Source organism: Antechinus flavipes, chromosome 1 (assembly GCF_016432865.1).
Source record: "Antechinus flavipes isolate AdamAnt ecotype Samford, QLD, Australia chromosome 1, AdamAnt_v2, whole genome shotgun sequence".
Classification (NCBI taxonomy): Eukaryota; Metazoa; Chordata; class Mammalia; order Dasyuromorphia; family Dasyuridae; genus Antechinus; species Antechinus flavipes.
In genome coordinates, this window is record NC_067398.1 from 210,347,795 (window position 1) to 210,361,650 (window position 13,856).

At 33.0% G+C, this 13,856-nt stretch overlaps 1 protein-coding gene across 2 annotated transcripts in view; it reads left to right on the forward strand.

The window, feature by feature from the left end:
* EPB41L4B (erythrocyte membrane protein band 4.1 like 4B) overlaps positions 1 to 13,856 on the forward strand; it is a 259,404-nt gene that overhangs the window by 95,405 nt on the left and 150,143 nt on the right. For both annotated transcript variants that reach the window (XM_051995572.1, XM_051995578.1), the window contains exons 3-6: positions 3,069 to 3,111; positions 5,081 to 5,159; positions 7,601 to 7,645; positions 9,924 to 9,976. In XM_051995572.1, the coding sequence (XP_051851532.1) occupies positions 3,069 to 3,111; positions 5,081 to 5,159; positions 7,601 to 7,645; positions 9,924 to 9,976 (220 nt within the window). The remainder of the gene's footprint in view (positions 1 to 3,068; positions 3,112 to 5,080; positions 5,160 to 7,600; positions 7,646 to 9,923; positions 9,977 to 13,856) is intronic.

The window sequence follows — 13,856 nt, forward strand, 5'->3', positions numbered from 1 at the left end:
ATTGTCTGAGAGTCTGATTCCCTTATAAAGCATGTGTATATATACATACACACAATACACATCATATTGCTGTGTATCTTCTGAAGACACTAAAAATGTAGAACCAGTAAATGTACTATAGGTTATGGATGGAGTCATGATTATGAATTTTTTTTTAAGTTAAAGTCCCATTGTTTTCTTTTTTTCTTTTTCTTTTTTTAATAACTTTTTATTGATAGAACCCATGCCAGGGTAATTTTTTACAGCATTATCCCTTATATTCACTTCTGTTCTGATTTTTCCCCTCCCTCCCTCCACCCCCTCCCCCAGATGGCAAGCAGTCCTTTACATGTTGAATAGGTTACAGTATATCCTAGATACAACATATGTTGCAGAACCGAACAGTTTTCTTGTTGCACAGGGAAAATTGAATTCAAAAGGTACAAATAACCCAGAAAGAAAAACAAAAATGCAAGCAGTTTATATTCATTTCCCAGTGTTCTGTCTTTGGGTGTAGCTGCTTCTGTCCATCTTTGATCAATTGAAATTGAATTAGTTCTCTTTCTCGAAGAAATCCACTTCCATCAGAATACATCCTCAAACAGTATCATTGTTGAGGTATATAATGATCTCCTGGTTCTGCTCATTTCATTTAGCATCAGTTCATGTAAGTCTCTCCAGGCCTCTCTGTATTCATCCTGCTGGTCATTCCTTACAGAACAATAATATTCTATAACATTCATATACCACAATTTACCCAACCATTCTCCAATTGAGGGGCATCCATTCAGTTTCCAGCTTCTAGCCACTACAAACAGGGCTGCTACAAACATTTTGGCACATACAGGTCCCTTTCCCTTCTTTAGTATCTCTTTGGGTTATAAGCCCAGTAGTAACACTACTGGATCAAAGGGTATGCACAGTTTGATAACTTTTTGAGTATAGTTCCAAATTGCTCTCCAGAATGGCTGGATGTGTTCACAATTCCACCAACAATGTATCAGTGTCCCTGTTTTCCCACATCCCCTCCAACATTCCCCATTATCTTTCCCTGTCATTCTAGCCAATCTGACAGGTGTAGTGGTATCTCCGAGTTGTCTTAATTTGCATTTCTCTGATTAATAATGATTTGGAGCATATTTTCATATGTCTATAAATAGTTTCAATTTCTTCGTCTGAGAATTGTCTGTTCATATCCTTTGACCATTTATCAATTGGAGAATGGTTTGATTTCTTATAAATTAGAGTCAATTCTCTATATATTTTGGAAATGAGGCCTTTATCAGAACCTTTGATTGTAAAAATGTTTTCCCAGTTTATTGTTTCCCTTCTAATCTTGTCTGCATTTGTTTTGTTTGTACAAAAACTTTTCAATTTGATATAATCAAAATTTTCTATTTTATGGTCAATAGTGATCTCTAGTTCTTCTTTGTTCATAAATTCCTCCCTCTTCTACAGGTCTGATAGGTAAACTATCCTGTGCTTTTCCAATTTATTTATAATCTCATTCTTTATGCCTAGGTCATGAACCCATTTTGACCTTATCTTGGCGTATGGTGTTAAGTGTGGGTCAATGGCTAATTTCTGCCATACTATGATTATAAATTTTCATAGTAACTTTTTATTTTCAAAATACATGTAAATATAGTTTTCAACTTTCACCCTTATAAAATCTTATTCCAAAATTTTCTCCCTCCTTTCTCTACATGCCCCTCCTCTAGAGGGTAAGTTAAATATGTGCAATTATTCTATACATATTATGAACTTTAAAATCAGGTATGTGTAGACTATATTGATAATAATCATACTATGGTTCATCATTTCAAAATCATTTCCTTATCAGGAAACCGTTTGATTAACAGATGGTGGTGGCTGGTCCTCACCTATGTTATTTTCTGTGGCAAATAGAATTCTAATTTTGAATAAGAACATCCAGAATGTGAGGGGGATATAAGAAGAGAGGAACAAGATTGTATTTTCCTTCTTTTTTAAAGAATAAATTTGATATTGGAATATATTTTGGAATATTAAATATATTCCAATAGAAATTAAGTTGTTAATCCTAATCTGTGGATAGGCCCCAAAGGAGATAACTAACAAATGTACTGTGCTTTGCAAGTAATAAAATTCTAGTTATTAGGCATTGTTTTATGGAAACTTTTATTTACAGGGGTAATTTTTAGGTAGGTACTGTTATAAATACTGGGTTCCTGCTCAAATTAAAGTTGATCAACAGAGAGAAGATACTAGTATTGAAAGGGATCAAAAAAAAGACTATAGGGGGTGAGATGGGACAGCTAAGTATCACAGTGGATAGAGCACCAGCCCTGGACTCAGGAGGACCTGAGTTCAAATGTGGCCTTAGACACTTAATATTTCCTAGCTAGGGCAAGTCACTTAACTCTGGTTCCTTCATACACACATATACACACACACACACACATGCGTGCACGTGTGCATGTGGAGAACATGAAGATGAGATTCTGGACATAGGGGGACAGCCGGTAATAATATTACATGAAACCATTTTATCTAAGAGAGGGGAAAATAAATAAACAAACAAATAAATATTACTGAATCTTGTTAAAAAAAAAAAAAAAGATCTCAGGCAAGACAAAGGCTCTTTAAACCTTAGTATTTTCACATGAAACATAGGTCTCAGTTTGTTGTTTTCTTTCCCAATTCAAAGGAATATAGAGGCATCATGAATTTTCATTTGATATATTTTATGGTTTGTGGAGTAGGGAAGGGCAGAGAAAAATGATAATAATGTTATTACCATAAGTTTGTAACAGCTTGCCTCTTTACCCTTGGCAGTACTAAAGAAAAAATGTATTTAGAACAAGAAAATTTGTTGGAATCCCTTTGGAAAACTTAGGTTTCATTTCAGAAGGAAAAGCAATGGATTCCCAAGTTCAGTTTTGGAAAATTCAGTTTTAAAAAGTAAATACCTGTTCATATTTGCAAACACTCAGAAAGACCTGTTAGAAGGAAATAAAGAACTTTCTGAAATTGCTGCTATATAATCATTGATTTACTGAATTCCTTTGATGAAATCAAGGCACTAATAAATATTTTCTTTCTTTCAGCACTGGCTAGACCATTCAAAACCTATTAAAAAGCAAATGAAAAGTAAGTAACCCCAAGTGAATATTTCTTATTTTGTTTGTTTTCTGTGAAATTAATTTTTAGCATCTTGGCTAATACATTGAATTACATTTTTATTAAATCTGAAACCATGAAGGCAGAATTAATTTTAAATAAAAATTTCAGATATTTTCAAGTTGACAAAGTTGTTAAAGCTTAAATGTGGAAAAATTTAAATGGTTTTTAAAAGATCAAAATGTTCTCATGTATAAAGAAGCTTAACTGTAGTTGTAGGTTTCAAGCCATACACTCCTGATGGGGGGAAAAAAAAAACAGTGATTCATGCAGTATTCAGAAAATTTGTTTTGATGAACATTGAATAAAATGTCATTTAGTCACCTGCATTTAGTTAGTACTTGCCCACGTCTTAGTTATTTTTTAAAGGTCCCTTAGAATATATTGTATATAAAACAATCACAGATATGACTATATAGGATCTGATCCATCTCATTTTACCAATGAGGATGTTCAACAATTTTTCCAAAGATTGACTCTTTGGAAAGTATTTATAAATTTTAGAACATTATTTTCCTTACCTTCCATTTTCTTGTCCCCATGGTATTCATAGTACCCTATAGAAAGCATTAAAGAAGTGATACCTTTAAGTGTGAGGTGATGTAGAGTGTTGGTTCCAGAATCAGAAATTCAAATTCAGTGTCAGACACATACTGTGTAATCCTGTGTGAACCTAGTCACTTCCTTGCCTCACTTTTCTCATCTGTAAAATGGGAATAATAATTTCTCAAACTTCCCAGAGTTGTTGTGAGAATAAAATGAACCAATATTTATAAAGTAGTTAGCAAACCATAAAGCACTTATATAAACATCAGCTATGATGAAGTATTGTCTAAACAATTATTGTTAAGAGCACAGTCTTTGTAATTGAAGGAGCAGGGTTTGAATCTTGGGTCTTTTTTTCCCCATTATGATATTTAGCAAGAGGAAATGAAATAAGGGATATTAATTAGCAGGTCACTCAACCTCTCTTTGCATCAGCTTTTTCTATGTAAAATGAAGGCATTAGAATAAATGAACTTCAGATGATCCAAACTTCTAGGTAGTATGATCCTTTTTTGTGCCTGTGCCAGTTATCCTTTTAAAAATATTTTTTAAATTGGTGACTTAAATTTTCATATCACATTCATTTCCAAATATAATATTTCTGCACAGTAAATATTCCTTAGAACAAAAGTTTTAAAGTAAGAAAAAAGAATTTGATAAAATTGACCATGTCTGACAATATACGCAATATTTTATAAACATATTCTCCTTATCACTACAGTAAAGGGAGACAAGTGCATTTTCCCAATTCTTCTTTGAGGCCAATGTTGATCATTGCAAAATATTCAAGTTGATTTTTTTGGTCTTTCTATTTATATTGTTGTCCCCCTTGTATGTATTGTTTTCCTGATTCTGCTTATTGAATTCTGCAGCATCCCATATGCACTATCTCTTTATATTTTTTTCATATATGTAGAGACATTTCTTTGAACTTCTCAGAGTATGTGCCTATTAATGTAATTTCTGGATAAAAGTCTGGAAATTTTAGTCATTTAATATTTATTTCCAGAATTATTGGACTAATTTAAAACTTTACCAACAGTATATTACTGGTTGCTTTTTAATTTCACAAGTATTCTGTGAAAACTTAGCATTGGTTTGGAACACTGTAGGATCAGAGATGAAAGTAAAAGTTCCTCCAAGTCTAAAAGATTTTTTTTGTAAAAAATAGACTAGTTATGCTGTCGTTAATGCAAAGTAAGTTATTTTTTCCATTATGTGCTTCAGTCTGGGGGAGAGGGGCGGGGATGATTATTATTGCTTAGTTTTTTTCCCCCTTCACTATTGTACTTTTTAATTCAGTGGCTAATATGTTATGGATTTAACTCATTTATTTTTTCCTTTTGTCACTTTGTGATCTTCAAATTTTGGAAAACCATCTCCAAACATGTAGTTGGATCTGCTTATGTTTTGCACTTTCGAATTAAATACTATTCTTCAGAACCCAACAATCTTCGAGAAGAGTTTACAAGGTAGGACATGATCCCAAAAAATCTTTAAATTTGTATTGTATTTATATTATATGCGTTTTCCTTGGACATTGTTGTTGCCTTTTCCTATTTGTTCTTTAGCCTTCTCTTTTTTTTTCTTTTGTGGAGCCATTTATTTTACATTTCTGTTGAATCTCAGGATTTCTCTTTCTCATTCTTCTCTGTAACCTTAACTCTGCATCTTTGTCGATGTCTGCACTTTACATTAAACAACTTGGTCTTTGCTGCCTCAGATTTCAGGTGACTAGGATGACTGAGATTTATTTCTTTAGCTCCTTTTCTGTTTTCTAAGACTTTGTGTAAATAAGTTCATTGTGCTATTATTTTGGATTTAATTTCACAGAACTCAGAAGCAGGTGTACTTTCCCCAGACACAAATTTCTTCATTTATTTCAAGTAAGAGGATGCTTTAGCATATACTACCTTGATTTTTACTGAGAGAGAAAGAGCAAACTTTTTCCTCTTTAAAAAAAAAAAGAAAGGGAAAAAAAACCCCACTTAATCTTCACTTCTTAAGTGGCAGTAATAATTTGTGGCAGTTCTCTGTGGAGAGTTCTCAGCATTGTTGTAAGAATTAATGGCTTTTACTTGTCCACCAGATTATTTTTCAGGCTCAATCTTACTGTATTCTTACATGTTTTCAATACATAGTTCTCACACGAAACTTAGGCAAAATCCATATAAAACTGGCACTGCTGCCCTTTTCCTGGCATGTAATATTATTACTTTTCTCATGATTTTTTTGAACTTGACAAAAGGCTGTGGTGGTGATGACAACATAAATTAGTTATCTAATGGGGTGGGAAGTGGGCAATATTTATTCACCTGTTTGAGGACCCTAACTGTCATCCTGAAAGCTTCATTTTTATATTTGGTAATCAGTATGGCAGTCAACTGTAGCTTCTCATTGATAGTTGATGGTATAGGTTTCCTAAATATGAATAGCAAGTTCATTTTTGGTTGAATTTCTTGTTTAAAATAGTCATATTCTACAATTCCACAAAACACAGGGATTTTTTATAGTTTTTGTTATTCCCCTCCTCCCCCTTACTTCACTTTTATTTTTATTTTTATTTTTGTTTGTTTTTTTTTGCTGAGGCAATTGGGATCAAGTGACTTGCCCAGGGTCACACAGCTAGGAAGTGTTAAGTGTCTGAGGCCAGATTTGAACTCAGGTCCTCTTGACTAAAGGATTGGTGCTCTATCCATTGTACCACCTATCTGCCCCCACTTTTAAATATATTACTCTTCATCCATTTCTCTTTTATCCAGAGTACAGAAAAAAAAAGTTTATCTGTATCTCATCTTTATTTCAAAATTCTTAAAAGCAAAACTATTTTTTCAGTATCTCACCCAGTTACTCAGGAACCTTTTCATTCAAACCTGTTGCATAGAAACATCATTGAAGCCATGAAACATAACTTTGGTGAAACACATTCATATTAATTTGTCTGCTACCTCCTCATAACACTGTGTCCCCATCTTTTATTTCATATATGTCATCATTACTAATCAAAACTAGGGCTTTCCCTCATATCCTTTGATGTATGCTTTAAAAAAAATTAATTGCTAGTTACAAAGTCAACTTTAGACTTACCTATGGATCTGACAAAGGAAGATGTTTTTGATTGTTTCAGGACAGCTATATTGATGTTCTGTTGGAAGAATTGCACACACATTTGCCATGTTTTTTGTCCTGTTTGGTTCTCTTCTTAAACTTTTAAGGATATGTTGAGGTATATTTGTTGGAGTGCACAACTCACACTTGTTAGAGAGCAACAAGCTCACAAATATCTTATGATTTCTGTAAATGCACATTTCTTTTTTTTAAATTAAAGCTTTTTATTTTCAAAATATATGCATGGATAATTTTCAACATTCATCCTTGCAAAACCTTGTGTTCCAATTTTTTCCCTCCCTTTCCCCCCATCCTCTTCGTAAGTGGCAAATAATCCAATATATATTAAATATGTGCAATTCTTCTATATATATTTCTACAATTGTCATGTTGCATAAGAAAAATCAGATCAAAAAAGAAAAAAAAGAGAAAAACAAAAAGCAAGTAAAGCATAGGAAGAGTGAAAATCATATCTTATGATCCACACTCATTTGCTACAGTCCTTTCTTTGGGTGCAGATGGCTCTCCATCACAAGACCATTGGAACTGGCCTGAATTCTTGATGTTGAAAAGATCCATGTCCAAAATGTCCAAATTTCTTTAGGAAATTCTGGGACATATTTCAGGAGACAAATCCTATAGAGGAAAGTCTTCTACAAAGTTGAAATTTTATTTGAGTATTTTTTAATAATTCAAAATTGTTCAATAAAGATTTAATGTGTGGGGTGGTATTTACAATGGGAAATTTGGGAATGACAGAGTCTTGGAAAGACATTATTTGTTGACTTTTGTATATATTTGTCAGGTACCTGTTTGTATTACAACTCAGGCATGACATTCTTTCAGGAAAGTAAGTATGTTTTTGTTACACACTCTGAATCCTGTTGTTATATTAGTCATGTTCTTTTAAAAAATTAAAAAAGCACCAGCTTTTATTAAGTAGATCTATTTCTACCATATCATCATTTTATTTTTTAAGTGCTGTGTAGCTTAAATAATTTCCAAAAATATTTTCTTTTTAAAGTGATGTGCATACAGATATCTTTATCTTTCTAATCACATTACTGGTCCATCCATGATGGCTTTTGTTTTATTTCTTTATAATACATTAGTATATGTATACAGGTACTGATATTTGCCCAAATACCCCATTCATCACCATTTGCATTTAAGTAATGTAAAGGGATTGTCTCCTGAGTCAGGTGAAAAGAGGATTTGAATATTGTCATTTTCTTTACTTAAAAATAGATTTTCAGTATTATTTCTTTCAATCTTTGAGTTATAATAATAACTTATTAAAATATTTTGGTATTGAAGTATTGAGTTTCACATACTCTTTTATATGAAACATGAATCCAAATAATCAAAGTTTTATGATTATTTCATAGTTTCAGTATCTGAAGTTAATTCTTTCTATCATATGATTGCTAAGAATGTATATAAATAATTTTGACTAAAAGTCAGAAACCCAAATGCCTACTGCTAGAGTAAGAAATAGTTTTATTATCTGTAATGACCTTTTGAAACTTGGGAAAATTAGCTGGAATATGCAATATAAAATAAGTAGACAGTATAATGCATGTATTTTGTCTCTCTGTCATGTTAACCAAATCTTTGATCCTTGATGTCATGTTTATATATTTTGTATGTGTGTATATGCATTGCTTTGAATGATGTCTCTTTAAAGCATTAGAAACAGATTATTGTCGGCTTTTTTTTTAACTGAAGTCAATTATATAGGGAAAGGAAATTTTGTCTTCTGCATGTTCAAAGCATGCTCGGACTAAAAAAAAATACCAGTTTAAAAAAGTCAAAAATATGATCAATTCTATATAATGTCTATATACAATGTGTACCAGTGGTTATGTTATAGTGCCCTGATGCTGATAGACTAGGAAACTGAGCTACTTTTTAAAAATAGCATCAAAGCCAATTAATCATCTACCATTTCTCAGAGTATGGTCTTTTGTGCTTTAAACAAAATGGAAACTTTGTAAAATGTACATATGAAAAGATCAATCAATTATCTTTAATAAGGGAGTATTAAAAAAAATGGAGATCATTGGGTACACTTAACTCTTTATTTATACCTTAACAAAGTTAAGAAGAGACACTGAAAATGCCAAACAATTTAATTGTGAAATTGCTTCTATTTGACTTGAAATGTTCACCCCATTCCTTTCTACATTTTCCTGGTTTGGCTTTTTTAGGCTCTTCAGGATTTGGCTAAGTTTTAGAAAGAAAGAGGCCCCAGGGCAACATTCATTATCTCTTTACAAATAATTGTATTAACTTTGTTTCTTCTTTGATACATAAGCAAAATGTTTACTACCAAGAAAGAAAGAGTGGAAAATTTGGTTTAAAAAAAAAATCTGAAATGTCCATAGTACTGTTTCCCATTTTAAAGATTTAAGATTTCTTTCCATGATTAAACATTACTAGCCCATCTGAAGTAATACTTAGAATGAACTCAGTTAAAGAATAGTGAATTGTTTTGATTTTACTTTAGAACAACTGAATCAATGTATGTTAAACTTTCTTTCAATGATAAGAAATAATACTGTATTAAAGACACACATTTTTAATGGCTTAGAGAGATGTTTTCAGAGTCAGAGAGACCTTTCATTGTAGCCATTGATCCATATTGGCTGTATGTTCCTGGGCATATCATAACCTCTCAGCTCTGATAATACTCTTAAGACCAAAGATTGCAGAATAATTAACAGTCTTCATGTAAAGGAGTTTCTTCCCTTAGAATTTTCTCTATAACAAGTAAATCATTGTGGGGAAATGACCCCAATATTGCATCCCACAATTTTCCTTCCCCATAACTAATTTTATCTAATTTTGTTTAAAAAGTGATAGATACTACATTTGGATTACAATCACATCCCAAATACTATGAAACCTTTTTTTTTATATTCTGAAAAAATCACTCTTAAATAGTTCAATGTATTTGGTTGTTTCTGTTTTGAAAATATGACTATAGAATATATTAAGAAAAGAATAAAAACTAGTGATCCAGATTTTCTTAGAAATCTTAAAAAAGTCCATTTTAGTATAGTTGTATTCCTTATATGTACATTTAAGAAAGATGCATATTCTGAGCTAATTTCTTTTCTTTGAAGATTAAAATGCCCATATGAGACTGCTGTGGAGCTAGCTGCCCTGTGTCTTCAAGGTAGGAAACCATTTGAAAGTTATTTGTATTCTGAAATTGTATGTAATAATACTTCAGTGGTGAATCTGCTGGCCTTAATGTTACTATTAAATATTTGGTTTATGATGATAAATGTTGGCATGTGCAGTCATTAAAATTCTCTAGCTTCAAATGAAATAGTTTTGGTATTCACTAATAAAGCCACAGATACACTAATAGGTTAAGGGATGTGCCTGTACTAACTGTTCATTTTCTAGCCTATTTGTCTGGTTAATGAGAAGCAGTGTCACAGTACATACATAGTGTGTTAGGCTTGGAGTCAGGGTTCCAATCTTAATTTTGATGCTTACTAACTACATGGACCTTGAATAAGTCATTTAACCTTTACCTGCCTCAAGCAACATCCTAGTACCTCTCTATTTTGTCATAGGGAAGGATGCAATTTTTTTCTGCAATGATGGAGGGATTTCCCCATGCTAATGATGTTATAGAGTCTTCATTTATTTACATATTAATTATGTGCTCTTTTATCATTTTAACTTGTTAGAATTTCTAAATTTAACACTGGATTTTTTTTATGAGAAAAATATTTAGCTATGTTTTAACTGTATAGATTAATTCCTATTTAGTATATAATTTTCTCATATCAGAGTTATATCTTTTATTTTGATGTAAAGCCTCATGTAAATTGTATTATAGATATCTACATATAATTATGTTCAGTTTAGAAAAACAGGATCAACAATTAGGACATATTTAGTTATCTTCATTATGAAGGCAGAAATAGAATTTGTTTTATAATTATGAAAAATTATGAATTTTGATTATGAATTATGAATATATATTCATAATAATAATTATGAAAAAAAGAATGCATTTTATCTATCTGGAATGTTCAAAAATAAATTTCTCATTTTGTACCAAAGTTGAAAGTTAGTAAAGCTAGACCATTTTACCCCCTTTGACATATGAGAGCAAGTAGAAATAGATGTTATCGTTCTTACTCCTGTAAATTCTGAATTTCAGTGTACAGCATTTTAATTTGATAAGTATTTGTGTTAATGCTTCAGATAATGTTAACGTGAAAGCACTGTGGGTGGTAGTATAAATTTTTCTGAAAGCAATATTATTGAAAGTGTGAAAAAATCAGTATTTTTAATAAAAAGATAGATCACTTAACTCATTTGGGGGCATTTTTAAACCTACCTTTTGAGCACTATTTAGAAGGGTGGTGGTATAAATTTTTCTGAAAGCAATATTATTGAAAGTGTGAAAAAATCAGTATTTTTAATAAAAAAAAAGATAGATCAATTAACTCATTTGGGGGCATTTTTAAACCTAGCTTTTGAGCATTATTTAGAATAAGAATTATCTCGAAATAAAAAGGTTAAAATTGCTCTGTGACTTTTATTCTTCATCAATCTATAGTCAAACCTAGAATTATGAAGTTCTTTACCAGATGGCATTCTCAGTTTGATGAGGTACAGGTATGGCAATGCCTTAAGTTTCCTTGTAGAATAAACACTAGTTTTTCTTCCTGTTATCATGATATTGTAAAAATATCAGTAGCCTAAGGTTATAGTAAGAGTTAATTCTAGGAAAAAAATGCCCCTGTAGGAGACTAGCTTTTCCTCGGCCCTTCTTGCATCTACTTCAGATACAATAGTCTTTTACCAAAGGCTCATATATCCATTGCACCACTAAACAAATTTGGACACATGGAACAATTAGAATTAAACAGGACAACATGTAATCCAATGCTAGATTAAGTAATATTATAGGAATTGAGTCATACTGTTGGGTACTACCCAGGACATAATGTCAGTGATTCGGAAGAATCACCAGGGAGAAGAGAGGATGGTTCCTCTCTTAGTATAAATGAAGTATGGTCTGAGTCGAGAGAGGAAAGAACCAGAAGCAAAGAGCAGCCAGATTGTTCTTAGGTTGTAGGATACCAAGTTCCTGAGATCTAAGGCAGTTTTGAAGTTTAAGGCAAGATATTCAGCACCCAGAGGTCCATGTTCAGTGAGGAAACCACTCTGTAAGGAATATTAGGCAATCTGTTTCTGTGACTCAGTCTGATCCCCAAAGATTTAATCTTTTTACATTAACTGCTTGCCTCTTCAGCTTTTATAAATGTTCTGTCATAGTCCTTTATAGGATCCACTAAGCTACTATTTGACTTAGCTACATTCTTCAGGCTTGGGGCTCTTATACTAAGAATTGTAAGAGATTTCAAAAATCCAGCCCACATGATTGTTTGACAAACCATGTTCCAGGCTAGCATACAAATACTGAGAAAGCTAGATGGTGCAGTGCTTAGGATACATGACCCAGAGTCAGGAACATCTAAGTTCAAATCCAGCCTCAGACACTTACTAGCTGTGTGACTCTAGGAAAGCCATTTATTCTGTCTCCCTGGGTTTTTTTCATCTGTAAAATGGGAATAATAAAAGCATCCATTTCCTGGGATATTTTGAGGATCAAATGAAATGATTTAAACACTTAGCACAGTGCTTGGCACAATAGTAAGCACTATATAAATGTTGGCTGTTATTACAAAGAATAAAACATTCTTCTCTATTAAGGAGAGTCCAAACCATTGTGGGTATAGAGGGTCACAGGTAGGAAGTCACAAGTTTCTGTTAATATTCAAGCAGTAATCCTGGATTACTAGGAGAGTTGGTAATCATCCAGTTTTCTCTTTATCCCAGAATCAATAATTCCACAAATATTTGTTAAAATACCTGGTACACTGTGGTAGGTTCTAGGAAGCAGTAATCTTTGGGACAGCAAACAGTTTTCCATCCAACCCAGTCCTATAAAGGGAAAAGCGGGAGATCAGTGTGGGATACAGGTGGCAGGAAGGGTTCCAGGTCGAATGCCAGTGCTGTGGTTTAAGGTAAAAATAAGTCTCAGTTTCATCTGCCCCAGTGCAGTGTTCAGTAACACTTGTGATTACTTCAGTAATCAGAAGACTGTGAACCAAATGGGACTTGGAGAAGGCTTTGAAGAACTTGTTAGGATTTGATAGATGGGGAAGGTGGGGCTGGGTTGGGACTTTTCTGGACCTCAGAATTTCCCCCAGAAAGCTCATCCTTCTGTCCCTAAGGAGTAATAAGCAGCTAATGGAAGCAGTGGGGCTTTCCTCCTCCTCCTCCCTGGTGACAAGCATATAGTCTGCAAGTCCTTACCAGCTTACACAGAGCAGGAAGCACAGGTCAGAGAGAACAAGCTTGCCTCATCCTTGATCCCAAAACAAGCTTGGTTTTGTATTATTTCTGTTGGTCATCTCTCCTTTGTTCCCACTCCTGTTGACCTGATCTTTGATTTTAGAGTCTATCAATCCCCTTAGATCCTCTGGCATAGAGATAGGACTTGGAATGAGGAGAATTGGGAATGGATCCTGCTTCAGGTCACTAATAACTCAGATACTTAATAGTTGTGTGATTGTAAGGAAGTCTTTTCAGTTCTGAGATTCTCAATTCCCTCTTTGATACTGGAATAGTAAGACTTGCAATGATAACATTTGTACACTGCTTTAAGGTTTTGCCAAGCACATTACATATGTTACCTTATTGATCCCCACAACAACCCTGGGAGGTTGGTGCTATTCCCCTCCATTTTACAAATGAAGAAACTGAGATTCGTAGTAAGAGGCTGAGACCACATTTGAAATGGGGTCTTCTACTTTGAAGTCCAGTATTCTAATGATCTTTATCCATCCCATGGGATTGTTATAAAGAATATATATTGTTACATAAAGATAAAGTTATAAAGAATTCCAACTCTTGGTATAAAAGCCCCAGGACTGAAGGGTGTAGCTAAGTCAAACAGTAGCTTAGTGGATCCTGCAAAGGACTATGACAGAACATTTAAAGGTGCTTTACAAACTTGAAAA